Raw genomic sequence first — 26,356 nt, forward strand, 5'->3', positions numbered from 1 at the left:
TGGCAGTGAGACTTGCATCAAGTGTTTGGTACAGTAGTTTATACGTCATAGCGCATTCAAAAGCCGGAAGATTCCACGATATGACAAGACAAGATATCCTGGTGATTGGGGAAGGCATTCAATCACGTCGTTATTAGCTATAGTGCACCACTTTGTATGGCATGTCGCTGCTTATTTACCGAACTCGAAGGACTCGTGATATGGGCTAGTCGAATCTGATTTAGTCCTTGTCCACTTAGGTCCTAATTTCCAAGAAATTCGTTTGAAAAAATATATTTGAATATAGGTTAAGTTTTCTACGTCAGCCTGATTCTACCAAGGCTTAAGCCTTAAAGTCAATCCTAATAAATGTTTTCTACGAATGTTCAAACAGCGGTCACCAAAAGTTGTTCCAACAGTCGGCCCTGATAATAGAGCAATCATTTTAGCCTGTTCAGTTTTTGCTTTCTCTAAGTTATGGTAGGTTTTTGATAAATATACTAAGATTTTCATGACGAAACAGTTTGTTTCTTGTTCAATTTAAAAAAAAATTAAAAATTAAGTTTTCGAAAATAACAAAAAAAGATGTTAGATTCAAGACTTAAACCGGTTGAACTTCGTTCAACTTTAACAGGCCACTTGACATGTAAAATAAAAATGAAAATAAATTTAATTGAATTAAAAAATAATTTTAATGATTAAAAATATATTTATATCATCAATTCAAATCATAAAATAATAAATAGTTAAAATAATAAGAATATAGTAGATAAATAGATAATTGCATATCTCAGTAAAAAATGATTCCCTCCTAAATAAACCAAATGACCTGAATCATTCATTCATTTGAAACGATTTTCGTCAGAAAATTTATTACGTTGATATCGATTATAATCAACCTCGGGTCTGCACGTACTTAACTTTTATCATTTTTATTTTCACAAAACTGTGATGATAGCATGAGCATATCTCACATTAATGATCGTTTACCTGACCCTACAACCTGGTGACTTGTATCATTTCATCACCAAGTTGGCGCATAACATTTTTGAACATCACCAGTCATATTACAAATTCAACTAAAGCTGTTAGCCAAGGTTAAAAAAAAAAATCACTTAATATAACTAATCATCATAGCATAACTAAAATGCACGAAGGACAAAAGCTTGCTGGGAACCTATTGCTCCAGCATCTCCGTATAAAGCAAACTGGAAAATGAAATTCTCACCACCTTCTTATACAGTTGGACAGATACGAACATCAATATAAATTAAACAATGCACAGATGGAACGAACAGCCAAAATGATCGTTCTAGTTTTACACCAAGACGTTTGTCCGCCTTAAGGTCCATTACTCTAAAAATTCAGGCAGTAGCCTGATCTATGCCCTCTGCAGCAGCAGTTAATGGCTGAAGAGCTTTTAGAGGATTCATAATGACACCATCGATAAGTCCATATTCTTTGGCTTCTTTTGCACTCATGAAGAAATCCCTGTCCGTGTCCTGGTTAATCTTCTCTAGACTCTGGCCAGTGTGATAAGACAGATAGCCATTCAGGTTCGCTTTATGATGCAGCATTTCATTTGCCTGAAAGATTATGACAAAAAATCAGTTTTTTCCGAAAAGGATTATGATACTTATCGAACGAAATCAATACATAAATCACTAGTGGAGCCTGTCTAGGAATTTTAACTAATTATCAGGAAGTCTGGAACCAAATACTTAAGCTTAAGATGTAACAAACAACCTAAACTACTATTGAACATTTTAGCACTCCTTACTCAACTAACCACGGGAACAACTCAAGGATTCTGATTAATAAAATGAAGTTGGAAATGCCAAATGTCACAGGTGTCAAAAAAAAAAAAAAAACAGTTTCAAATCCATACTGTATAAACTGACTTTACGCAAGCTCGCACACACAAACATAGAGAAAGACATAAAAAACATACTAGGGGCCAACTTCTGAATATTGGCTATATAAATAACTTGTACTTCACCCAGTGCAAGCACATCAAGCTCAATCATTACAAAATTGAGTCTTAAAAAGAGCCAGAAGAATAAACCAACTATAACAAATTAATTCAGAAATCTAACAGTAAACAAGTAGTTTGTGTTAGGAATCATTGGGGAAAAAAGGATCAATACCTGAATATCTATGTCGGTTTGGCCTCCTTGAGCTCCACCAAGCGGTTGATGAATCATTATCCTTGAATTAGGCAAGCTGTATCTCTTTCCTTCACGAAAGAGGGAGCAAGGGACAAGGGATCAAAAGAATTCTTCTTCCTAGGAGAAAAAATGACAACGAGATCTACCAAAACAGATATTAAAAGGGGGCAAAATATGCAGTGATTGCGAGATAGAGGAGTCATTACCTTTAGTCCCTGCGCTAAGGAGAAAGGCCCCCATACTGCTCAAGAAAAGGCCATAGATATTATTATATTAAGTATTAATGGGGAAAAAATATCTAAAAACCAAAAGTAACAAGCATGCGATCAACTATGTATCACCCCCTTCAGAGACATTATCAATATTAATGGGGAGTTTGAATTCTAGGAACTATTCTATACACAAAACTCACAAGTATTTTAGATTTTATCTCATTGGCATATCCAATCACTTTCCCCAAAAAGAGAGGCCGTATCTTCAGAAGAACTGGGAATACGATGAATCTCAGATCTAGAACATAAATCAACAGGGATGCCAATTGTTGAAAACGTCATGAATTTAAACACCATGGTGTATCTCTAATAATAGCCAGTACGAATAAATTTCAAAGCCATAGCAAAAGAAGCCCTCAGGCTTTGAACTTGACGTATACAAAGATCAAGTCAGAATTAAGGCAATGCCATCCGAAAGAAGGATAAACCATTACCTAGCTGCTAGTCCGACACAAACAGTTGACACATCAGGTCGGATGTGTCTCATTGTATCAAATATCGCCATACCTACAAAAAGAAAACGAATCACTATTTTTCATACTATATATATATATATATATATAGCAAAGACATACAAGACAGATACTTCAAGAGCCATTACCGGCTGTCACTGATCCTCCAGGAGAATTTACATACATGACAATATCCTGTTCAAAACATATCAAACCAGTCAGTTGAAAAAAAAAATTCTAGCATAGCAAAAATTGAAGGTAAGCACATACTAGAAAGAATCAAAGACAGATTCGAGGAGATAACATATCAAAATCACGAAATACCAACATATTAGTATTTGAAGTTACACTCCAGAAATGGAAAGGATTATTTTGAATAAACTAATATATGAGAAGATAAATCAGATTTTTAGTGACTAGATTGAAGAACAGACCTTGTTAGGATCAACAGCATCAAGGTAAAGAAGCTGAGCAACTATGATATTAGCCATATCATCATCAACTGCTCCACCACAACGGATTATTCTCTAAATCCAACAAAGCTTATAATCAGTAGTTAAAGACCAGAAACTGAATAGTCAACCATAAGTAACATTTAGAAGAGCAAAAGATGGCCTACATATTGAAAAAGCTGACTTATAACACTCTGAAAACGCTCCTGCACCATGGGGGGAGGACCTTGTCCTTGCGCATAAGTAGGGAAATATGGGGAAGATGGGACTTGCAAATCATCTCTTCAAGAACATTTTAAGAGCAGTCAATAAAAAGGCTTAAACGAATAACCCGGGGGGGGGGGGGATTATACCTTATGGACCAAATGCCCTGGCGCGAACTCCCCTGAGGTGCCCAAAAATCATTGCCGTGCACAGCCTTCACAGGAGAGCTTTGAGTATTCCTTTTATTTCCTACCAATTTCTTTAATTTCCTGCAAGTCATATAAGCTTTATCCTCCGCATAGATATAACTAAAAGGGATAGCAGAAGATATTCTCCTCAGCTCGAGCCCCAGTTGCAAGAGTATAAACAAAATGAGGAACATACATAATATTTCATCCCGAACACATCAATTAACAATAAATTTTAAAACCCATGACCCAAGATTAATGACAGACTTCAGTGGAGAAATCCAACAGCTTTGTTAAACGGAAGCAACTTTGTTCATATTATAACATGATGGCATCCCTTCTCATGAAGTATGCTTCCTAGTAAAATCTATGCAGTTTTGTATTCATTCATCTTTCCTTTCGAAATCTAAACCAATGATGATCGTCAAGATGGTCCGATCTCACCATTATAACTAGCACAAAAGTTTAAAGCCATTGCTTTTATCAATCCTTCCCTCATTTCTCTTGAAAGTATAAAACTTACAGCATTCATTCAGACATACGCGTCAATCATAGCGTAAAACATTTAAAAAGGGAAAAAAAATACAAATTTCCGGCCTACAAGTGTAGAAACGGAATCTTAAGGAAAATTACCTCGACCTGAAATGCTCCGAGGAGAAAGAAAGCTTCTGAGGGTCGGAACAAGAACTAGGGCTCGACGAAAGAAAAAGAGGGTTGAATCTAAGAGAGGATGCCTGGGTGGAGACGCATGTATGAGCCATTTCTGGAATTGCTTCAAGGCTATGGTATGGAATCCACTAATTTTGGGGCTACGGCAGGCCTTATCCGCATGAACGAAGGGCACGACGGCGCTCAGAAGCAACAGCAAGTAGAGCGTTACCAGGCAGAAAATAAATTTACGGCGTCCGTTCTCAATGTACGTGGCCTCACCACGCAACGTACGAACAGCCAAAGTTCTGTTTTTCTTGGAAAATTTTAATTTGTCTTATAACTTTTTTTTTTTTAAAATTGTGTTGCTATCTTTTCCTCGTAAAATACCTCATGCCACTTGTTAATGCATTCTTAAAAAATAGAATATATTGATATTATAAGCTTAGAGTGAAGGAAAATTTTTAAGCCCTACTGTATGTACCACGTCATTTTGGACCCTTGTAATGTGAAGATTTTTTTTTTCCTAGTTACAAGATATAAGGAGATCGAATCAATAAACATAATACCAACATACTTTTATCCATTTATTTATTATCGCAATATATCCATAATTTATTGAGGTGGCTGTAACAATATGGGTTGAGAATCAAGTATATATATATATATATATACACGCACACACATACATATAATCATGACTCATTAGATGTGAAATGAATTAAATGATACTATGCCTCATCACGATTTGTCTTTGAAAGAAATCCAGACACTGAGAGAATGATAAGTTAAAAACCATTGACATTGAGAGTATCAGGTGCTTCCGACCACAAGTATCTTAATGCAGGTTGACACTGATATACAGGGGCACGTCTTTAATCAGATTCATGATTTGTATATTATCAAGTTAATTTTCATGCAAACAAGGTAAACGCTATTCATTTTCATTTAACTTCTGATGCCATCAGACAAGATGCATGATACAGCAAAGGAACAGTCCGCAACACGAGCTCTGGCAAGGGCTCAAAACAAAAATGCTAATCGCTCCATCCTAAATCTACACCTAAGAGAGATATAAACACTTGGGATGCCATTTATAACAGGCAGAAGCCGGCGATAGAGGAACTCTTGGTAACATCATCAACTGGTATTTTCAGGCAACATCTGCTCCCGTACTGCCTTGTAGCATTGGAGACTGCAAAGTGGGAGCTTTGACTTTGAATCCCGATACCTGTACGGGTTTGTACAGGTTGGACCCGCACACTTCTCTCGTGGCGGAGGATACCTGTCACAAGACCATACAACTCAATAAATTTACATGCATCACTATCCAACTTATGATTTAATGTAGCCAAACACATTCTCACGCAGACAGATTCAGGACTAAGTTCTGTTTTTACACTGCTTTTCTTTTCTCTGTTCGGGGATTTCTTACAATCTATGATCGATGATGACCAAATAAAACAGGAAAAATAGAATAAATAAATAAATAAAATTTATGTGTCTATCCATCCACCCGCCATGTCTTAATTCAAGACCAAGTTTCATTTCTCATTTTTATTTTTCTTTTCCAAGACCAAGACAGATAAGAGCTTTCTGGATAACAATCAAACAATAAACGTGCATCGAATTTACGACTTAATTAAATTAGCAAAGTTAGGCACCCGCAAGGTTTGGAGTTGAATATGCTAGGGAGGCCCATCTCCTCAGGAAATGTCACAGTAGTCCCAGCAGGACCCATCACATATCTGATGGTGTTTGATGCAAGCATTCGGGCGTTGGCTGCCTTCTCCTGTGGGAAAAAAACTCAATGAAAACTGTAGCTATATAGAAAATTGAAATAACTAGCATTTGAAAATTTTCCGATGCTGTAAAACCTGTGCCAGTTCTTCTTGGCGCTTCCTCATTTTCTCTTCTCGTTTTTTCCTACTGGAGTCTTGACCAAGTATTTTTCTGATAGCTTCAGCCTACAAGATGAATCCAAACAGTCCTGAGTCTTTCAGCGTGAAATCAGATACGAGAAAGAACATGGCAAATTAGAAAGAACAAAAACAAACCTCAGATTCCCTGGCAGCTTTCTCCACTTGCATTCTGCGCCTCTGGGCAGCCTCTGCCTTCTTTAGTTGTTGTTCAACTTCTGAAAGCTTCTCCTTTTGCTCTGCAATTATGAAGTAACAATATAAATAAATTAAAAGAAAAGTCACATGGCTGATGAATGTGGTATGAAATTCAAATAAGAAAATATTTTGGATCACACACGGCAAGCATAAGCCAGGGGGGGAGAAAAAAGAAAACTAAAGAAAAAACATTAAAAACGTCTAAAATGAATAAGGCATCCTCCTATGAGTTTGTCAAATAAGAAAATAGTATGGTGATAAATTCTCACTCCTAGGAGGTGCAGGTGGTAATCCATTAGGAAATTCGATTAAACTTGAACCAGATGCCGAGGCATCTTTGCTTGACTGAAGAGCCCGTTGGCGAGTTGTAAGAGTTATTTCCCTTTTACTGTCCATCAAAACATCAACAGATTCCTTCCTCTGCTTTTTCTTTTTCCTCTCATCATGCTCTCCATCAGACCCGGTCTCCTCATCTTCCTCATAATCTGTATCCCCAAAAATTCTATCTGCTCTGGACTTTTTCTTATCATCTTTGCCTGACCTTAATGTGGCAGCATTTTCCATATTAGAGACACTAGAAAGTTTTCTATGTTTCTTGCTTACTTCTTCATCATCTCTATAAACTGCAGAGACTTTTGAAGTTTTGAGCTTTTCCAAGTACCGGATCTCATCATCCTCTTCCTCCTCATCACTAAATTCCCCATGCCGTACACTTCTCTTGGGTACTCTCTTGCTCTTACGAACTGGTTCAGACCTGTCCCCTTGGTTGCCTGATGTATTCTTCCCCAAAGTTCTCCCCATCGCAGAATCCTCCTTCCAGAAACCAAAACCACCCTTAGAGAAATCCTTCCATGGAACACCTTGAAGCCCACTCCTCTTATCTGAAGAAGAATGGTTCTCATCTGAATTTCCCTATAACAACACCAATCAATGGAAAGACTAAATGAGATAATATTAGCTTAAAAAGAATCGAGTAATTATTACCTTCATAAATAATAAATCAAGGCACCAGATGCTCTTCCATACAAGTAAGATTTATAACTAACTTGGTAAGACAAGTAGCCACAAAAATAAGTATGACTCGTGAACATCAAGAAATCAATAGCAAAATACCTTTTGCTTTGGACGTGGTTTGAAAGAATCGGACGTCTGAGAGCTCTTTACAGTCAAATCACTTCCTGATGTGCCATTAGATACAGAGTTGGCTTGAATAGTGCGTGTCACACCACCAACTTTGAGTTTAACCTTCTTGACCCTGCTTTCATTCCCTAGTGAATCAGTAGGGACTCCTGACTGTTCCGAATTCAGCCACTCCAAATTTCTTCCACCATTTGCATCCCCGGATTTTGATTCTGATTCCAAGCTATCCTTCAATTTGCTAGAGCCTCTCCAATTAGCTGGAGCAAGGACACCTTCACTGCAGCGCCTATTAGATAATCCATTCTGTCTAGGTTCATTATCATAAAACGCATGGAATCCTGCATCATTTTTTTTATTCTTATGGGACTTATCATTTTCGGGTGCAGTAGAAGAGGAGGCTCGAGAGAAACATTGGTTAAGATTAAATTCTTTTCTTTTAGAATTAGAATCACAACCAGCATTCTCATCACTAGAAGCCTTGGCCACTTCATCAGAAGGTGATGTAGATGACAAGTGGTGCAGATCGTGTCCTTCAGAAACAGGTTGTGAATCAGGTCGAGGCCGGCGACTAGTTTGACTCCTTCTCTTCCTTACAGCATTGTTAATACCATCAAACCGTGTACCACCTAAGTCTTCCATTAGAAAATTGTTATGATAGCACAGCTTTTCCGTTGCTTCTTCCACAACTGCAATGATGGTAAGTTGAGGAAAGCCATTACAACCACATAACTCATCAATAATTACATAATTAGGCCCTTCTCTTTTCAGAGTAACCGACATAAGAGCAAAGGGAAGACAGTATTTTCTATTAATTTAGTAATCTTGAAAATAATTTAACGCATACCAGAATACAATGTATTGTAGAAAATATCAAAACAAATGATGTTAATGTAGACGCGATGGAATCCCAGAATGACTTTAAGAAAACTCACAATAGGCACAAAAAAGGTAAATTGAAAGAGGTGGCGCGAAAGCGAACTTTCACCGAAAATTAAGATGCAACCAGGAACCGAATTCAACACAAGTAAGAACTGCCAATGTCGAAGGCCAAGAGTTCGAAGAAAATTGATCACCCTAAAATTATATGACGATTTAGAAAACCAAATCAAGCAGTAGAAACCAGTATAAAAACATACTTCATTAAGAGTAAAGAGACCAAAGTCACAAGCAATCCCAACATAATCAAAAGTAGCACATTACCATCTGTGCAGGCAGAAAATAAAAAAGAATAAAAATAAAAATCCAACCACGATGAATCACCAACCTTTCACATAGGGAAAGGCTGACGATCTATCACGTAAATAAAAAACACACCCAACAAAACAGAATGACAAGAATACCAAAGACGAAGCGCCGCAGAGAACAATTGGCATTGAAATTTGAAATAGCAACAAACACTAATGGTTATATTACCTCAGAGGTGGAACACGATTGCAGATGGCCGTCCTCGATCAAAAAGATCGAGAACCTAGCGATAAGCAGGAGAGCCAAGGAGGGAAAACGAAGGAAAAGAAAAGCAGAGAGCTTTGGAGGAAAATGTCGGGCAGAGGCGGAGTGGAAAGGACAAGTCGGAGTGAAATAGCGAAGGGAATAGAAAAGGCGAGGGAAGAAGAAAGAGATGAATTTGGGGATTAGGGTTAGAGGAGTTGGATAGGAATAGGAATAGTGGAGAGAGAGTGAAGGTGGTGCTGGTGGTAAAGGTGAGAGAGGACTAATTATCTCCTTGTTCACCATTTTTTGCTAATTCCACACCCAAACCCACCTATGTGTTATTTTTTTTGTTTGATGCAGTCACTCGACTCGGACTCGTCGATCCTACTCACCCACTCTGTGTCTCTGTCTGATGCCCGACCCTCATACTCCTCCCTCCCCTTTTTATTTCCCTCCCCTTCATGCTCGCACGGTTATGCTGCAACTATGTGCGCATGCCAAGCGCCCCCGGCGTACGTTAGATCCTTCTCTTCTTGCCTTTATTCATCACAGCGTGTTCTTTGTCATTTAAATCCGATATTTTTAATTACCCTTTTTAAGTTTTAATCATCTGATTAATTTTTTATAAGAAAATGATATTCCCTTGAGAAAAATACTGTCTAAATTGTTCCTCAAACAAACGCCACATAATTTCTCATATTCTTTTGAATTCCATTTACTAAAAAATACAAATTGTATTGAAAAAATGACACAAATTCTTCCAAAATATATACAACCGCGAATTGAGATAATTACCGAAAAGTTTTAAGGTATTTTTCTGACACAATTTATTTTTGTAAAATTACCGTATTGCCCAAAAGAATCTCGCCCAGCTCAGCCCTCTTTTGCAATGGTATACCATCAATACCCAACTCCTAAACTCTGTCTTCTTCGTTGATAGCAGCATTCTACTCCAGGCACTACTTTGTTTAATACCATTTCAGAATGTATGAATTAAATATGGAAATAAACCTCAAAATATTTTTTAAAAAAAAAAAACACCATGTCCAAACCACTTTCTGCTTCCTCTAGAGTTTGTCCCCATACATTTTAGTCAAAATTTTCACTATACTCTCAACCTATACTAATCAAATGAAAATTAGGAATGAATCAATAGATTACAGACCATTCATAAATCCAATCGCCAACGATCATAAAAGTAAAAAAAAAACATTAGTTAACACAAAATCTAAACAGCATGAAGTGGAGCATGAATCACTGGAACAACAACAACAACAAAAGGAGGGTCCGGTGTGAGGAGGACGAGGAGGATGACTTTCGAACTCGGTCATAGCCGTCGAGTGGAGGAGGACATTTGAACTCACATGGAAGAGGACCTTTGAACTTGGATCTACAAAGGAGAAGAAGGTTTGCAAGCGAGGTTCAAGTTGAGCCAACAATGAGGAGATCTAAAACTAGCGAGTCTTCACACCTTCAAATCTGAAACCATACTGCAATATAAGGTTAAGGTCCCATTTGCTATGATTAAAGAGTTTTTAATGAAATTAAAATTAAAATTAAAATTAAAATCATAATAAAATTAAGCTATAAAATTTTGTTGGGCATGGTAGAATACTAATATAATTTTAATAATTATATATGTTTCAAATGAGAAAAATACCAAAATGCCCTTTGCAGAAGAAGAAGAAGAAGAAAGCAACAAGCTCCAGCACTCCCTCCCACTGCACACAGCTTCCGGCAGATTGCTTCTTCACCATGACAATATTTTGATATGTTTGCAAGAATTTCAAATTCAATCAGCACACACAAGATTTGTGAGATTTTATATTTGCAATATTTCTAGATTCGATCAACATAAACAATACATGCTAGATTCTCCAAATAAATCAGGTTTAAAAAATATCTCCTACGGTTGAAGAAAGAAAAGTGAACACCGATCATCAAGCCCTCCATACTAAAATCCTCCAATCAACCACTTCATGGCAAAATTTCAAGCCACAAGGAGAAGTCGGTGGTTCGTGAGGGTCACCGTAAGGTCATGAGGGACTTAGATTGGGTCACCATAAAATTCCAGGAAAGATGCATCGTCAAATGGGTAGCTCAAGATCTTAGACGATTGTGTCGTCTACCGTGATGGCCGCATCGTCCATCGTGATGGCGGCATGGTCCATTGACGAAGTTCCTCCAGTACTGCTGTCTTCCACGGGTTCATGCTTGACAAAGGTAGAGAAACAAAAACCAGGAATGAAGAGAAAATAAATTGCAACAGATCTCTAAGGAACAATACGCTAGAACCACCTTCTCCAAAAAAATCGCAACTGGTTTCGCACATTGGTGATGAGCAAATGAAAGTGTCGCCATTAGGGGGGGGAGTGCTTAAGAGAAAGATGGGGGTATAATGGACACACATTTCAATTCTTGAAAAACCAGCTAGATTTCATGGGGTTTACCAAAGAATTTAACTCTGGCCATTTTGATTGAATTGAATTTCATACGAATTACAAATCATGCATATCAAACACACTGATGCGTGAATTTTAGTTTCAATTCCATTTCCCAAGTTTTGGTTCTCCTGTACCAAACACGACCTAAACCGGCTAGTGCTTCATCATAGAAGAAGGTTGAGCTGGGGATTCTTTTTGGGCAATACAGTAATTTTACAAAAACAAATTATGTTAGAAAAATACATTGGGTTTTCATAATAATTACCTTAATTTATGATACTTCTTTATTATCTATATATTTTGGAGAGATTTTTGTATTGCTTTTCCAATTGTATTAAAGAAAAATACACAGGACAGAAGGGGAAAAAAAAATAAGAAATGGGAATCTACACTTGTAATTGTTTTTTCATTTACTTTTTACATGAATTTGACATAAATATGATATATCAATAATACATTTTTTTAATAAAAAGATCAAAAGTATATTAATAAAAAGTAGAAAAATGAAAGGTTGCGAAAAAAGAGAGAGGCGATAACGGTACATTAGTGGAAAAAAAAATAAAAGACAAATTAATAGTCGGATTACTGCTAGATTTTTAGATGATATATCAATGACAATAATACACGATATGGAATAAAATTCGGGCGAAAAACTGACACCAGTGTGTGTGTTTTTTTTTTTGGGGGGGGGGGGTTACAATAAGATTATACAGGCATATGGAGGTCCCAATAAGCTCGGGCATACTAGATAATCATGCATTTAAAAATTAAAATGGACAATTATGATGCTTCCCCCGCGCCATGCCAAAGATGTAAAGATGATTTGTTTTCTATTCTCTTGTCATCACGTACTTATAAAAACATAAATAAAAATCTATCAAAATTTTGAAATCGTTACTTGAAGATTAAGATTGCAAACAAGACTTTCTAAAACAAACAGGAAAATCAGACCGACAAAGATAAACCGGAATTTATGTTAGGAGCGGGTTATAAGCTGATTGCTCATTTGAGGAAGTAAAGATCGGCTTGAGTGATTCTTGGGAAAAATTAGCCTGCAAAATTATATCTGCATGATATGTTCAACGCAGTATGTTCATTCCAGACACCAAATGGCAGTGCCATAATCACGAGTCTCTTTATGGGAAGATTGGCTGCTTATTGTCAATACCTCTCCAAGAGGTTCACATTAATTTCCAATCTCGAATGGCAACAGAGATAAAAATAAATTATTAGAAACTATGAATCTGGATATTAACGTATCGGTAATTCGGTATGGTAGTAAGTAGTATTGCGTGGGAGGAGCAATAGCTTGATAAATTAATGGCGACAATCACCATCTGATTAGTGCATCGAACTTTATAAATTAATTCGGCAAGGCTGCCATGATGTCCAAGCAGTTGCCGCCGAACTGGAATATATGTTTAGATTGACGAGCAAAAGGGAAGTCAGCTCCTGTTTCTTTAAAACTATCCTCACAAGTTTGTTGGTAGGAAATCACAGCACCAAGAGCTATCCGAGCATCATACATGGCCCTTGTAGCCACCGACCGCAATGCAGTTTGAATGGAATCCAGGATATTTTCATACTGTTCTTTGCATTCGCCAAGGCTATCGGATAAACTTTTAGGGTTGTTTGGTTGGGCCATCAGCCTGTCGATGATACCAAGGGCTCTCCTGGTGTAGCGGGCGGTGGCGTCAATTTGGGCGACGACAATCTGATAGGGATCCATACGACCATGCAGTGTGGACAAGATGAGTCGAACGCAGAGGCTCGAGTTCTCTGCTTCTTTGCATAGTTGCGTGAGCTCGGGAGGGATTGCGTTCAAAGGAGTGGCGTTGATGCAGAGGAGAGAAGAGAGGGTAATAATGAAGAGAAGCCTCCCATTAGAATCCATGGCTCGTTCTATCCTCTGCAGCGAAATGCGTCGTCGGCCTTGGAGAAAAGAAATGCAAGGTAGACCGAAGCCTTGATTTAGGGAGACGATCAGGTTGGATTTTAGCCTGCTTTGTGCAGAAATAGGATTCCTATGAATAAGCTTTGTAGCTTGTCCTGAAATCAGCCTAAATCCTATTTTCATACTAAATGAATCTAAACCTCAATTTTAAAATCTAGTCCGGTAAGTTCGGATTCTGCCACCCCATCCAGCCCGCCACCTCGACAATCTGTAATGGCAAAATTATCCTCAAACAATTCTCAACTCATTTCGTTCTGTACTTTTTTTGGGCGAAAATGAACTTCGTATGAAAATTGTACATCAGAAGTCTGACTCTGCCACTAGGCTTGTATTGGCCAAACCCAAGCACTCACAGGGATTATAAGATTGTTTCTGAAATTAAATCCCTGATGGCTCGTGATTGTATAGTGTCTGTTAAGATGATCTTGTGAGATGTCAACGCCTGATACACTCGTCATTGGGTTTCACTCATTGTCTTCTCCCTTTTTGAACTCTTTAGTTTTGCAGCAGGACTGTAACATTGCTATGTAATTTTTGCTTCCTTTGTTATCGAAATTTGCACATATCAGAAAGCCTGGAGTATTTCGTTCTGTATTTGATCTTATCTGAGCGAGACTCCATACATGCGGTCCTTCTAAAGATTTTAACATGAACGGTCTTTAAAATTTTATTTAGTTTCATAAAATTATAAGATAACGTAAACACTTTCTTCGATTTTTTCTTTAAATTCAAAATATTTTTTTAAAAAAAAAATAAAAGCACGTGATATCAGCCCAATATTTTTGCCTGCCAATTCTCCATACTCGACACAAAAATCACAGGATAAAAACCAATCCAAAAGATAGTCAGCAAAATCCGCGATCTATCACGATTATTTAAAAGGCTGGAAATTTCAAATGAAAAGGATCAAATTAAAAGAAAACCTACAATGCATATATTTATGTACAAAAACTGATCCTCCAGAACCACTATCTCATATTCTCGTTGGGTAAAAACATGATGACCGTTTGCCACAAAGGATCTTAACAAGCAATAATAATAGAATCTACACCCTCAACAGCCAAATTTGGGAAACTGCAATCCTTGACTGAAAAATGCCGCCGCTTATGAATCCTAGAGGCATGGAAAAGAGAGCTGCTTTTGATCGAGGTGAAGAACTTTGAAATGGATGCCGAGGTTAGCTTGCCTTTCCAAGTGTCATCTTCCTTCATGAAGATCTTCAGAGAAAACTGCCGTCCTAGAAACGTTGTCATTGTCAAAGACACTTAGACCAGAGTAGGCACCTGAAGAGAACATAGAAGATGTCCCATCGGACTCGAAAGTGGTGGAGGACTGTCTTAGGTTAGTTCTTGTATTGGAGGAGGCCACCATGGAATACTGATATTCGGTCATGCGCTGCACCATTTTAAGTGACTGTACCACTTCCCCCATTGTGGGTCGCTGGCTTGCTTCAGGCGCGACACAGGCTGCAGCAATAGTACAAACCCTGACAAAATCTTCCTTTGGATATTTCCCCCCCAGCCTTGGATCAGCAAGCTCTTCCAACCGGTCTTTATCTCTTAGGATTGGCCTTGCCTGAAAGGCATAACTTAGTAAGGATACAGTCTATAAAACATAAATCACTCGAGAGGGTTTGACAAGCATGATAAAGGATTCGTCAATGTATGGAACCAGCCCACATAACACGGAACGTTATTAACATAAAAATTTCTAAGAACACATGCAATTTCAATCTTGAGATATTTCAGCTAGGTAACTCAAAAAGCCAGATGACCATGATTTGAAAATGAGGGGGAAAATTGTGGGATTGGTCAAAGCGCAGAACTGACCCAAGTAACAAGGTTCTCTTGTCCAGCTGGCTGTGCCATATCAACAGGTTTCCTTCCAGTCAGCAATTCCAGCAAGACAACCCCATAGCTATAAACATCACTTTTAACAAGAAGGTGACCTGTCATGGCATATTCAGGAGCTACATACCTACATAGCAGTTTCATTATATCTTATTAAGAACCTTATTATATGGAAATAACAAGCCCAAGCAAGATGAGACTGGGACAAACCCGAATGTGCCCATGACACGAGTAGACAGGTAATTAGCTCTTCCTTCAGGTGCCTGCTTGGCAAGACCAAAATCTGCAACTTTAGCGTGGAAGTTGTTTTCCAGCAATATGTTGGACGCCTTGAAATCTCTGTGTATAACACAGGGCTGTGAGTCTTCATGCAAGTATGCAAGTCCTCTTGCGGCATCCAGCGCAATCTTCATTCTGGTATCCCAATCCAAAGGACAATTTATTCCCAAGGGACCTGTTGCAGAAATAAGGCCAATTTCAATCCCATGCATCTGAAACAAAAGATGCTTGATACACTGATAGACTAACAAAATCATGTAAATCTCAAGATTATTACTAAACTTGTAATTTGAGAAATCGTATTACCATGAAGCCAAGCCTCCAAACTTCCATTTGGAACAAGCTCATAGCATAATAGATTTTGTGATGAGTCACGATTGCTATAGTATCCCACCAATTTTACAAGATTACGATGATGCAACCGGCTAAGCATCTCAACCTCAACCAAAAACTCTTTATCCCCTTGTTGCCCTCCATTAGTAAGCCTCTTAATTGCTACCGTAGTACCATCATTTAAGACACCTTTAAAAACTCTACCAAACCCGCCTTCTCCAAGTAAGCTTGCTGCTTCAAAGTTGTTTGTTGCTTCTTTAAGTTCTTCATAAGCAATAAATCTTGTGCTGGTTGGATGAGGAAAAGACCCTGCAGCTGAAACTGCACCTTCTGTCCTTGGCTTCTCTATAGGACCAAGAGAAAACACTATCATTAAAATAAAGCTTCGAAGGATAGTAGGATATACAACTTTGAAAGATTACTATCAATGCCACAATAGAAGAACATAAAAAATCTCAATTTCTTTTGCTTTCAAAATGGGGTTAGTCAAAGGATGAGATTTCATTTCAACCCAAAAAAAACAATTGCACGTTGAGTCTCAATTCATGGGGTTAGTTAGTCAATGGATGAGATTTCATTTCATCTTACAGCCTACTTTCTCTTGCAGAAAAAATTTAAAACCAGCTAGGTTGAAATGTTAAAACGTCAGAGCAGTATTAAGTTTCTCAGTAAGGTAAGACATTTGCTCATTTGTCCTAGAAAGGTTGGTAGCAATAGAAAGGTAAGGCATTTACTATCAATGCCACAATAGAAGAACATACGAAATCTCAATTTCTTTTCCATTCATGGGGCTGGTCAATGGGTAAGATTTCATTTCATCTTACAGTCTACTTTCTCTTGCAGAAAAAATTTAAAACTAGCTAGGTTGAAATGTTAAAACGTCGGAGCAGTATTAAGTTTTTCAGTAAGGTAAGGCATTTGCTCATTTGTCCTAGAAAGGTTGGTAGCAAAGGTTGGTGGCAATAGAAAGGTAAGGCATTTACTATCAATGCCACAATAGAAGAACATCAAAAATCTCAGTTTCTTTTCCATTCAACATGGGGTTAGTCGATGGATGAGATTTCATTTCAACCAAAAACAAAAAAACAAAAATTGAACGTTGAATCTCAATTCATGGGGTTAGTCAATGGATGAGATTTCGTTTCATCTTACAGTCTACTTTCTCTTGCACAAAAAATTTAAAACTAGCTAGGTTGAAATGTTAAAACGTCGGAGCAGTATTAAGTTTCTAACTAAGGTAAGGCATTTGCTCATTTGTCCTAGAAAGGTTGGTAGCAATCTGATCATTTGCAAACTTCAGCATGTTAAGAAGACGGAATATTTTCCAACAAAAACGTCAACAGTTTTAGTTTCCCAATTCTGATTCTGTGGATAAAACCGTATGCTAGACCAAGTTTCATTAACAAGTCCATATTCAACTCCCAAAAGGGAAAAAAATATCAACTAATAATTAACCCCTCTCATCACTAGTACCTTAGCTCTGGAGTAAGTCCATTTAGCCTAGAGTACTCTGTATTTTCTCTGCATTCTTTATGATGTAGATTTTCTTTAAAGAGGGCCTGACATTTCCCTATTGAATGATTAGAATTAACTGAGTCGCCTCCCTTTTAATATCTCAATTATAAAAGGGTGACCAAAAATAATTTTCACAAGAGCTTCCTACCTAAGTTTTCATAAGAATGTGTAAAAATTACAGGCGAAAAATGAGAAATGAATAAATAAATAAAATCAAGGAGCTAGAATTAAAGATATTTACCAGTATCTATTGAGGGTCCTTTGGTCTTTGGCCTCAATCTGCATAAACAAAGTACTAGTACAGATGTGATGGCAATGAAGAGTATGCCAGCACCAATTCCAAGAATAGCATACAAACTTGAATGTCCTCTCCTATTTGAAGCACTGGCTGTTGAAGTTGCTGGTTTGTGATAAATAGGAGCTTTCATAGGTGATGCAACAGATGTCGGAGCTGCACTAACATCCAACAATATGTTAATATTTAAACAATAGACTACGGCTGCACATAAACACCTAGCTATTCGTTCTTAACCTGTCCATCAACCCATAGATACTAGTTTGAAATTATATCAGATATTAGGTCTAGAACTGAGTTTGAGGGGCCAACGAAACTTGTGATATAACAAATGAGGACAAACCATCAATTGTATTACGTAAGGCATCTCTGAACAATGACGAAACAAGATTAACCTGAAAGCATCTAACAGAATCAACAAGTGAATCACATGAATAAACTTACAGAAACAAAAGATAAAATGCATAAGCAAAGCTATGACAGAAAATGCATATCTCACAATATACAGAGGGAAGAAGAGAATTTCATGAACATCAAAGTTTTATGATCTGCATTTGCTGATGAGCAAACTATAAGACCTCAGGGTACATATATCTTTCTCTTTCACACCTCTCCAGCAGCAACCGTGAAATAAAACAAAAGGTCAACAATAAATGCAAAATTTTGCATATTTTTGCAACATAGTAAAGCTGTAGTAACGATAATCTTATGCAATTAAAAGCTTCATTACTAAGTGAATACAAGCATTAGCTAAATACCATCAGTACAATTATCATCTTGATATAAGTTTCAATTGTCAAGGACATCAAAGTATAATGATTTGGACTTACCTTGAGATGGAGGCGGAGGCTCATACCACGTCAAATTGAGAAGTTTGTAGTCACCCACCAATCTAGGGTCTAGTTGAATCTTGTGCATTGAAAGCGAAGAGTTTATTCTAGATGCTTCATTGGCAGAGAAACTGGTCCCTTTATGTGGAGTGATATCCATTGATATATTTAATGCTGATAAGGAGAGTACATAAAAATTTACCAATTCAATCTGGGAAATTTGCAACTCAAGTTGGGTAGCTAATTCGTCGAGGAAAAGATTCCAATTAGAGTTTTGGGAGACATTCAAAAGGAGAAGGTCTAGCTTTATGGGATACACGCAGTGACAACTCTTACTCCCTCGCTTCAACACCATGTTTTGTTTACAACAATCTGGCAGAATAAATGTAAACACACGTCATTGTCAGATTCAAGTTCCAAAGCTCACATTTTTTTTGAATAAAAGATGGTATAATGCTTCAATTGAAAGTTAATAAGCTATTTACAAAATAAATAATGCTTCATTTCATTTTGGTTCCTTTAGTTTGTTCATCAAATGATTTAGTTCCTTTATTCTAAGTTGATTGGCGTTGTCACCTCCAGTTGACTTAAATGCAGTTTAGTCCCTTTTTTCAGTTAAAACGATATTATCCCTTGAATCTTTTTTATTAGAGTAATTAAAACAATAATTAAATGGCATAATAACTAACTTCCATTAAGAGAAAAAAGAGTCTTTATTACAGAAACAAGATAGTTCAAAATGAAAATAGAAGATCTCAACAGTTCTAACAATAACATTAGAGAGGCTCTTTTCCAAACTATACAGACTAAATTGCTCCATCAAGCAAACTAGAAAGACAACAAGCACAGAAGTCCAAAAAATGGCCACTTACTGGAAACAGAAGGGGATAAGGGTGGCTGAGCCAAACCAGAAGGAATTGCGCCTGCTGTTGAATGCATTGGGGCCATATCTCCAAAACCAGAAGCATGAGGCCCTAATTCGCTGTCCTTCATGAATGGATTGGATGAATGTAAACTTGCCGGGGGGTAACCTGTACTCAAGGATGGACTATATAAAGGAGGGTGGGTAGGTGATGGTGTTGGAATTGGTCCACTGTGGGATGGTAGATGCTTTTGCCCATGGAGATTTGCTGGTAAGGGCAGATCACGAACAACCATAGTAGCAGAAGGTGGTCTAGATGGAGATAATGCATTAGAATCAGCCATTAATGCTAAGCAAGATAATACAAGCAACCATTTCAGCAACAGAGGTTGAATGACTTTTAAGGCACCTGCATCATTTGTAAAAAGTCAAACTCAATTTTTCATGATAAAAAATAAGAAAGCATTATACTAACATAAGACTTTCCATAGCTATTAAACAATAGCTTATGATTATTTAATAGCATGGTCTGAGCCCCAGGACTGTTTCTAAAATAGAATCAGAGCACAGACTGAAAGATAAAACTCAAGTCAAGCTAAGCTGTAAAATATTCTTCTAAAGAAAATTATGTCAGCTTTGGGCAACTGCCTCAGATACCATTAGTATATAATAATTTGAACAAGTTATCATCCTTCATATACAAAAAAAGCGCAGCAGCCCCCTCCCCCCAAAAGTAAGGGTCATAATTTGAATTCCATCTAGTGTCCTTTCCACCTTAAAAGGTTGAAGGTGGCTTAGTAAACCGACACCACTAACTGAAACCCAATTCCATGGACCCTTCCAAGTAAAGGAACTCCCTTTTCAACTCAGTGGGTTTTTAATAAATGGGTTTTTCATCTCAGCTTTCACAACCAAAGTCACGCTTGGGGGGGGGGGCGAAGCCACAAGGATTGAAAATCAGCTTCCATGTTTGAATAATTGTGGATAAAAAAGGAAAAGAACCGTCTTAGCAAAGCCAACACGTCTAAGCACACAAGAAGCTCTAAGATCATTAAGAGCAATTTGAGTAATTTACATCAGTTTGATATTGATAGTAATCAGCAAATGTAGAGAGACGAAGTGATGAAAATTCGCGCTCCCGAGATAACACGATTAGTATACGACAACAACATGCAGCTGACGAAGGACTTTCAAATTGCCTGATTCTAAATACCGAATTAAACAACCATGCGAGCAGAATTCAAGTCCATTCCGTTGCTTCCTGTTTCCTTAGTCATAAAAGTGCGTATGAAACTGCAAGTGAACGCAAAATGAAGGACGTCCAGAAATCTACATATTACCGATTGAGATAAAAACTGGGAGGGCCGACATCACCGAGGCCGTTGATTGGCCTTAACGCTCCAGATCTAAAGGATTTCGTTGAAATCAACGGCGGGGTTGGGCAAAAAAAAGTAGAATAGCAGAAGCAACACTATAACTGGGAGCAAGGAGCGCGAGTAACAGCAAGTGAAGGGGGATCTAGAAGCAGAAATACCGGCGCCGTAATACGAACTTGAGGTAGTAAACTCCGAGTCCAAGAATCCATAGCTGAGTTGAATCGGAGAGCCAACGGAAGATGACTACTAGTGTTGGTACGTGGATCTGTTATCACTTGCCAGTGACGGAGAAGGTCGTTTGTTTGGTTTGGGGAAAATGGATTAAATATTTTTTCGGCGGTTTTGTTTGGTTGCCGACGCGTGTGGATGCAGACGCGCACGCGGGCGTTAATTGCCTGTCACTATGTGCGCTGTAATGGAAAAGAACCGATTAACAGTAAGTAGATATGGAGGAAAAGGGAAATACGAGAGAGACAGTCAAGGCAAAGGACCTCGCTTTTCAGATTGCCTCGCCGTGAAGCATGAAGACGATCCTGTATAGTGTCGGTACAGTTCTATTTCTTGGTTATCAGAATCTGGACGTTGATTAACGGTAACATAGAACAAAAGGTACTTTGACTGGGCGCTTGCTGTATCTTTCCTCCTGCGTTATCTTGTCAGTTTAGATCCTCTTAGTTAAGCAAAAGTAATTGAATAGATAACAAATTCCGTTGACGAATCATCATCCGTATATTTATGGATACTCAATATTAACATCAAGCGTAAAATTAGGTATATTTCCTTGCAAATGAAGAACCATTAGACAAATTTTGTTGTTCATGATGGTGGTTTAAAAAAAAAAAAAGGGTATTTGGTCGCATACCAGTTTTTTATGAAATTTATATGTCTATTTTATTATACGATATTTTCCTAAACGTTAATGTATTTCATGCAGCATAAGGTCAGCAAATATGGTAATGTATTGATATTGATATACAAGTTAAAATATATATATATATATATAAAATAAATTGTGTGGTAGTAAAAGACAAAAAAAATATTATTAAAACAGAAAAACGTAAAATAAAAATTTTAAAAATAGTGAAGAAGAAAGGGTAAGATAATATCATATTCTTAAATTTCAAATGATATATGACTAACAATGTTTGGTTGAAGTATTTTACCTGGAAAAATAATATTTGATCGAAGCAGATTATCTGGCTTTAAACAAATGGAATAGCTAAAAAAGTTGCACTTGCATTGGTCCTGGCATTGAAATATGCACAATCCTCCCCGTACAGACCTCCAGTTGTTAGCTTCGACCAGAATTCCAGAAATGAGTTGATAGAGATAGATAAAATCTCATTTCTACATTGAGCAGAAACCAGATCCTCTAAATAAATATTCTCCCAATCATCACTCCTACATAACCCGAGCCACACAATAAATCCATCGGCCTAGAAAAATAAGGCTGACAAAGCATTTAAAAATTAATCTCCTTATAATTTTTGGGGGACAATTGCATTTATAAGTTCATGTTTAATTTCAGAATATATCTGTGCTTAATTCTTTCAATTATAAATTCTCTGTGCTTAATAACTTGCAAAAACTTGCATCCAAACTTCCATTTTTTTGTTGGGGTGTCGAATCCTTACTTTCTTTCCACTTCGCTGTTATTTAAAAAAAAAAGCGAGCTGCGGACGGTATGTCGATGAATAATTGAATATCATTGAAGTGAAGTATATAAACAAGTCAAATAGTGACATCAACATCTCTCCTCATGCAAGGCTGACAATAACAAGCTTTAGATAACATACAAGGATGAATCAGCACGGAAGCGGGAAAATGAAAATACAGGCCCTTCTTTTGGCCTGAAGAAAATCCACTAAAAGCTGCACCTTCAAACGGTGGATTTTGGGAGTCAAAAGACAATCAAATCTTGGGACACGGAGCTTCGTCTCTGTCTCTGGCAACGACTCTTCGCTTGGCAGCATGTGGACATGCCTCCAGGCAGGGCTCTTTCAGGATGCTGTCATCTTCCGGTAGTGGTGGGAGGACTCCAAATTTGAACTGCCATTTTACAACGATAAGAAACTTGTGGCACCAGTTTATCTTACTAGAGATATTGGTTATACAATTATTTTCCGTCAACATCTACGGCTTTAAGACACCAAACATTGACACACGCACAGTCAACTTTAACTCCGTTTTGCTCCTTAATTGCTGTTTTCAGCCACAATCAGTGATCAACCTTGGAAACCTAGTTATGTCCTAATGACACCTGCCGCGTCTATCTTCTAACGGTTCCAAAGATCTTGAAATAGATCACAATGAAGCCAAAGAAAATCTAACGAATGTCAATCTCTGTGGTTTCTGAAAGCAGCAAGAACTCGACTAGAATGCCGTCACTGTTGATAGATGACTATCTGTCTGAGTTTCTACCAAAATAATTATAAGACCATTCAAAAAAGTGGCAAATGGTCACCGAGGAGGGGCGAAAGAATTGAAACTGATCATTTTGGAATGGATACTTGAATGCGCTGTGTGTTGTTTCAAATAAAATTAGAAAATTCAACCATTTATTAAAACATGGAAGAAGAGAAGAACTGAAAGCGATCAAGAGGTTAAAACTCAATATCTGAATCCGGTGCTTCTAATAGAAAGAAACAAATGTGAAAATTTTAGGCAACATACAAACCCTGGAAAAAGAGGCCACTACATCAAATCAAAGGATGGGGCTGGTGGAGCTTTCAAGTCCACTGTCACTGTATGAAATATCAACCAATTAGAGTGAATAGAGAGAAAGGAACCTGCTAAATATGAATCTATATGCAAACCATCAACCCTATGCCAAAAAAAATTTCGCTTCTGGAAATAAGCATTGCTGATAAGTGGGAATCGAGGACTTAATAATCTAATCTGAGAACTTGTGTAGGTGTAAAGTGCGGCTATAGTCAGGGTTCTTCTAACGCGAACTCCCCCCCCCCAACAAAAAAAAAAAAAAAAACTCATTACTGCAAGAACCAAGATCCATAGAAGTATTCCGTCAGCAGATTGAAGGAATGATATTGTGAACTACGGAAAACAAATAAGAAATGCAAAATTATCCACAAGGAAGGACAGTGGCAACAAGTTTCTTGTGGCTAGCAGTGCCAACGACCAGATGACAGATATGATAGAGCACAGCGTTCCCTGAAAGCTAAAGTGACTGTAAGTTTCCCGAGGGCAGATAACAAATCCAAGGGAGTACAAATATTACCTGACAACTATAATCACTGAAGTTGGGCTCCATTAGCAGCGGAACTCCCATATGATCCAGGAAGAAAGTCTAAATTGGATATAATGAAAGTCAAATCTAAACATCCGAAGAATGCCACGTGAAAAAATTTCTGAGGAGCGCACAATACTTTCATCTCTTACAGTAACATAATGAATTGCAAAGAAGTATTTTGAAGAACCACAAACCTGTGTCGGAAATTTACAAGTATTGACGCAAATACTGGCACATTTGCTTTCTTCCAGGTACTTGCATCTTTCCACATAAACCTACACGAGTTCGGAAATACGTCACTCTGTAATAAATGTTATCATTCAGTCATATCATTATTTTTGGCCTGGACTTCACAACATTCATACTAGTTCTAACAAACAGCAGTACAGGTGATCACCCCACTACTGCAAGAGCCTCCGTTGTCCAAGTCGACAGAATTGATTTTGCAGGGACCCATTAGCCATTGACAGGTCAGTGCAGTAACCCTTGCTTGAAAAATAGAATATTGTTTAGAATATTTAAACATGTTTTTGGCTTCTAATGATAGAAATGAGATGTATCCGACTCACCAACCATCATAGCAGCAACTTTGCCCCCTCCTATAGGAGCTATGAGCATTTTATATAGCTCCAAAAGAAATGGAGGAAACAAGGACCTCAATACCCGTACCTGTCATCAAGGGTGAGTCAACTAAGTTTGCCACAAACACCACCATTTCAAATTCATAAGAAAACCCAAAAAGACAAATTATACTAAAAACTAAAGGGCAAGAAACGTCCGTTCCTATTTTATCAACTTTTTAGTTAAAAATAGATCAAGCTAAATCTTATACGATGTTTGTCTTACCCAAATCCCTGTTTGTTTGGACCAAAACTTTCCCTACTTTCCATTTATTATAGCATCACAATACTGATCTAAGTCAAAAAAAGTTCTAAGCTGGTCTTTGTTTTATCAAAACATAAATTTAATCCAGTGAGACGTGAATTATATTCTGTTCCATAGTATGTTCTGCGGCAGTAGAGGTTTACACAAAAAGGTCTAATGAGTTTGCATCGACCTGCTTGTTCCATACAAAACTAGGCGTGTCTGCGTGTTGTTCATGGTTTGTTTTGCCAATGGTCGAATGATGATATTGATATTAAATAGATGGCAACAGAAGAAAGAGCGCAATAAACTGATATACCGCTGCTTCGATAGTATCGATTCTTGTCCTGCCCTTCATCATTAGCTGGTTCGCAACTTCAATAAGTCCATCATATCCAGGTTTGTTTGAATCCCATCCAACCTCCTGAAAAGGGGTCGAGTGATGAATTTCTTTCTCGTTCCTCCCTCCTCCCCCCTGACTATGCTCAAGAACGAAAAGTTAAGCTCGGAGAAAGAAAGGGGGAGCTATGAAGCATAATAGATTTACCGCCACTAATTTGTTGCGGAACAATTGGAGGAACAAGTTATCAAATACACTGGGCTTGTATTCTGGAATTGTAGCTGCAGTTTTCGCATGTTCTGCCTGATTAATCCATATCGTGCATAAACCGATCAAATATTGATTAGAATAATAAATAATTTAAGGAATTTTGTAAACCGACAAAAAAAATAAAAGAAGCGCACTGTTCTAGATCCTGAAGAAGCGCGGGGAACACAAAAATGATGGCTTTGAAGGCGCTTGGGAAGGAAGAGGGAAGTCGGCGGCGGAAAAGAAGAATGGGTAGGGGCTCCAACAACTCCAAGCGGCTTCATTTCACTCCTCCACTATACGTGGACTAGTCTGCGCAATTGCAGAGGGCAGTTTCGCCAGATGGCCGCCGTCCGTACAATTTATCCAATAGGGCAATAGCAGCCTGTGATTCCGTGAAGTGATATAACAGTAATCCCCTAGTGCGGTCCTTCTTCAACCATACCATTGTATATTATTAAATTAAAATTATTGTAAAGTAAAAAAAATAGAAAAATCAATAATCCATCGTTCCCTGTAAAAATTATCGAACGCACCCCTATATTATACTTTTTGCCAGAACTTCCCCATATTTTTTAATTGGTCTGCATTTTATCAATTTAATATTTTATTGTCTACGGTTCCCTCCAGAATTAGTAAAGCTAAAGTTAATTTCAATTTTCATAGCCAAAAAATTTAATTATAGTTTTTATGGATGAAACTTCAGATGAATTTAATGTCAAACTTGTTAAGATTACCTTATGCCTGAATAAGCACTTACAGATTATTGACCAATGTGATTTTCGTATCGGTAAGAAAATTAGAACCTAGAAGCATGCATCACATCTTTACCATCTAGACCATCTTTCATCATCTTATATTCAT

The 26,356-nt window shown here is 37.6% G+C and overlaps 5 protein-coding genes across 19 annotated transcripts; all 5 read right to left on the reverse strand.

The window, feature by feature from the left end:
• Positions 1–1,077: 1,077 nt before the first annotated feature.
• On the reverse strand, positions 1,078–4,664 carry LOC129305084 (ATP-dependent Clp protease proteolytic subunit 5, chloroplastic). 2 transcript variants are annotated; one of them, XM_054945001.1, is made up of 9 exons: positions 4,355–4,664; positions 3,677–3,796; positions 3,491–3,605; positions 3,306–3,398; positions 3,021–3,066; positions 2,854–2,926; positions 2,354–2,388; positions 2,127–2,215; positions 1,078–1,565 (listed from the first exon to the last, which is right to left on the reverse strand). In XM_054945001.1, the coding sequence occupies exons 1-9, from the start codon at positions 4,474–4,476 to the stop codon at positions 1,344–1,346; spliced, it is 915 nt and encodes a 304-aa protein (XP_054800976.1). In that variant the 5' UTR covers positions 4,477–4,664; the 3' UTR covers positions 1,078–1,343. The 2 variants fall into 2 exon arrangements, with proteins under 2 accessions (XP_054800976.1, XP_054800974.1); XM_054944999.1 differs by having other exon boundaries at positions 4,349–4,662.
• Positions 4,665–5,274: 610 nt separating this feature from the next.
• LOC129305083 (uncharacterized) lies at positions 5,275–9,535 on the reverse strand. Its single transcript, XM_054944998.1, has 7 exons — positions 9,034–9,535; positions 7,594–8,306; positions 6,750–7,392; positions 6,421–6,521; positions 6,241–6,330; positions 6,028–6,155; positions 5,275–5,648 (listed from the first exon to the last, which is right to left on the reverse strand). Exons 2-7 carry the CDS (start codon positions 8,257–8,259, stop codon positions 5,504–5,506), a joined length of 1,773 nt encoding a protein of 590 aa, XP_054800973.1. The 5' UTR covers positions 8,260–8,306; positions 9,034–9,535; the 3' UTR covers positions 5,275–5,503.
• A 3,020-nt stretch (positions 9,536–12,555) lies between these two features.
• LOC129305085 (uncharacterized) lies at positions 12,556–13,551 on the reverse strand. The gene has a single exon (XM_054945002.1). The coding sequence runs from the start codon at positions 13,387–13,389 to the stop codon at positions 12,859–12,861; it is 531 nt and encodes a 176-aa protein (XP_054800977.1). The 5' UTR covers positions 13,390–13,551; the 3' UTR covers positions 12,556–12,858.
• An 809-nt stretch (positions 13,552–14,360) lies between these two features.
• LOC129305888 (proline-rich receptor-like protein kinase PERK3) lies at positions 14,361–22,087 on the reverse strand. Of its 5 annotated transcripts, XM_054946063.1 has the most exons (9): positions 21,281–21,427; positions 20,754–21,199; positions 19,424–19,822; positions 18,552–18,923; positions 17,668–17,877; positions 15,885–16,256; positions 15,510–15,753; positions 15,279–15,426; positions 14,361–15,024 (listed from the first exon to the last, which is right to left on the reverse strand). In XM_054946063.1, exons 2-9 carry the CDS (start codon positions 20,782–20,784, stop codon positions 14,647–14,649), a joined length of 2,154 nt encoding a protein of 717 aa, XP_054802038.1. In that variant the 5' UTR covers positions 20,785–21,199; positions 21,281–21,427; the 3' UTR covers positions 14,361–14,646. The 5 variants fall into 5 exon arrangements, with proteins under 5 accessions (XP_054802038.1, XP_054802042.1, XP_054802037.1 ...); XM_054946067.1 differs by lacking the exons at positions 20,754–21,199; positions 21,281–21,427 and adding an exon at positions 21,953–22,087; XM_054946062.1 differs by having other exon boundaries at positions 20,754–21,400.
• Positions 22,088–22,476: 389 nt separating this feature from the next.
• On the reverse strand, positions 22,477–25,926 carry LOC129307012 (beta-carotene isomerase D27, chloroplastic). Of its 10 annotated transcripts, none has more exons than XR_008592290.1 (9): positions 25,648–25,926; positions 25,451–25,546; positions 25,223–25,378; positions 24,609–24,708; positions 24,437–24,528; positions 24,234–24,340; positions 24,028–24,096; positions 23,467–23,533; positions 22,699–22,838 (listed from the first exon to the last, which is right to left on the reverse strand). XR_008592290.1 is itself a non-coding variant. In XM_054947856.1 (8 exons), the coding sequence occupies exons 1-8, from the start codon at positions 25,774–25,776 to the stop codon at positions 22,701–22,703; spliced, it is 861 nt and encodes a 286-aa protein (XP_054803831.1). In that variant the 5' UTR covers positions 25,777–25,918; the 3' UTR covers positions 22,477–22,700. The 10 variants fall into 10 exon arrangements, 7 of the variants coding, with proteins under 7 accessions (XP_054803831.1, XP_054803833.1, XP_054803835.1 ...); XR_008592287.1 differs by having other exon boundaries at positions 23,467–23,960; positions 24,234–24,314; positions 25,648–25,925; XR_008592289.1 differs by having other exon boundaries at positions 24,234–24,314; positions 25,648–25,923.
• Positions 25,927–26,356: the final 430 nt, after the last annotated feature.

The sequence above is a fragment of the Prosopis cineraria genome, unplaced genomic scaffold (assembly GCF_029017545.1).
Source record: "Prosopis cineraria cultivar Desert tree isolate PC_DT_omini unplaced genomic scaffold, ASM2901754v1 PC3, whole genome shotgun sequence".
Taxonomy (NCBI): domain Eukaryota; kingdom Viridiplantae; phylum Streptophyta; class Magnoliopsida; order Fabales; family Fabaceae; genus Prosopis; species Prosopis cineraria.

Coding starts and splice junctions, on each gene's coding strand:
- LOC129305888 (XM_054946063.1), bottom strand. CDS start 20,784: ATGTCGGCCCTCCCAGTTTTTATCTCAATCG. Junction 18,924..19,423: donor CTTATCCCCTTCTGTTTCCA/GTAAGTGGCCAT, acceptor TTATTCTGCCAG/ATTGTTGTAAACAAAACATG. Junction 16,257..17,667: donor AGGACCCTCAATAGATACTG/GTAAATATCTTT, acceptor TTGGTCCTATAG/AGAAGCCAAGGACAGAAGGT.
- LOC129305084 (XM_054944999.1), bottom strand. CDS start 4,476: ATGGCTCATACATGCGTCTCCACCCAGGCATCCTCTCTTAGATTCAAC. Junction 2,216..2,353: donor CCTTAGCGCAGGGACTAAAG/GTAATGACTCCT, acceptor TCTTTCGTGAAG/GAAAGAGATACAGCTTGCCT. Junction 1,566..2,126: donor AAACCGACATAGATATTCAG/GTATTGATCCTT, acceptor ATAATCTTTCAG/GCAAATGAAATGCTGCATCA.
- LOC129305085 (XM_054945002.1), bottom strand. CDS start 13,389: ATGGATTCTAATGGGAGGCTTCTCTTCATTATTACCCTCTCTTCTCTC.
- LOC129307012 (XM_054947856.1), bottom strand. CDS start 25,776: ATGAAGCCGCTTGGAGTTGTTGGAGCCCCTACCCATTCTTCTTTTCCG. Junction 24,709..25,222: donor TCGATACTATCGAAGCAGCG/GTATATCAGTTT, acceptor CCTTGATGACAG/GTACGGGTATTGAGGTCCTT. Junction 24,315..24,436: donor GAGGCTCTTGCAGTAGTGGG/GTGATCACCTGT, acceptor GAACTCGTGTAG/GTTTATGTGGAAAGATGCAA.
- LOC129305083 (XM_054944998.1), bottom strand. CDS start 8,259: ATGGAAGACTTAGGTGGTACACGGTTTGATGGTATTAACAATGCTGTA. Junction 7,393..7,593: donor AACCACGTCCAAAGCAAAAG/GTATTTTGCTAT, acceptor GTGTTGTTATAG/GGAAATTCAGATGAGAACCA. Junction 6,156..6,240: donor GCCAAGAAGAACTGGCACAG/GTTTTACAGCAT, acceptor TTTTTCCCACAG/GAGAAGGCAGCCAACGCCCG.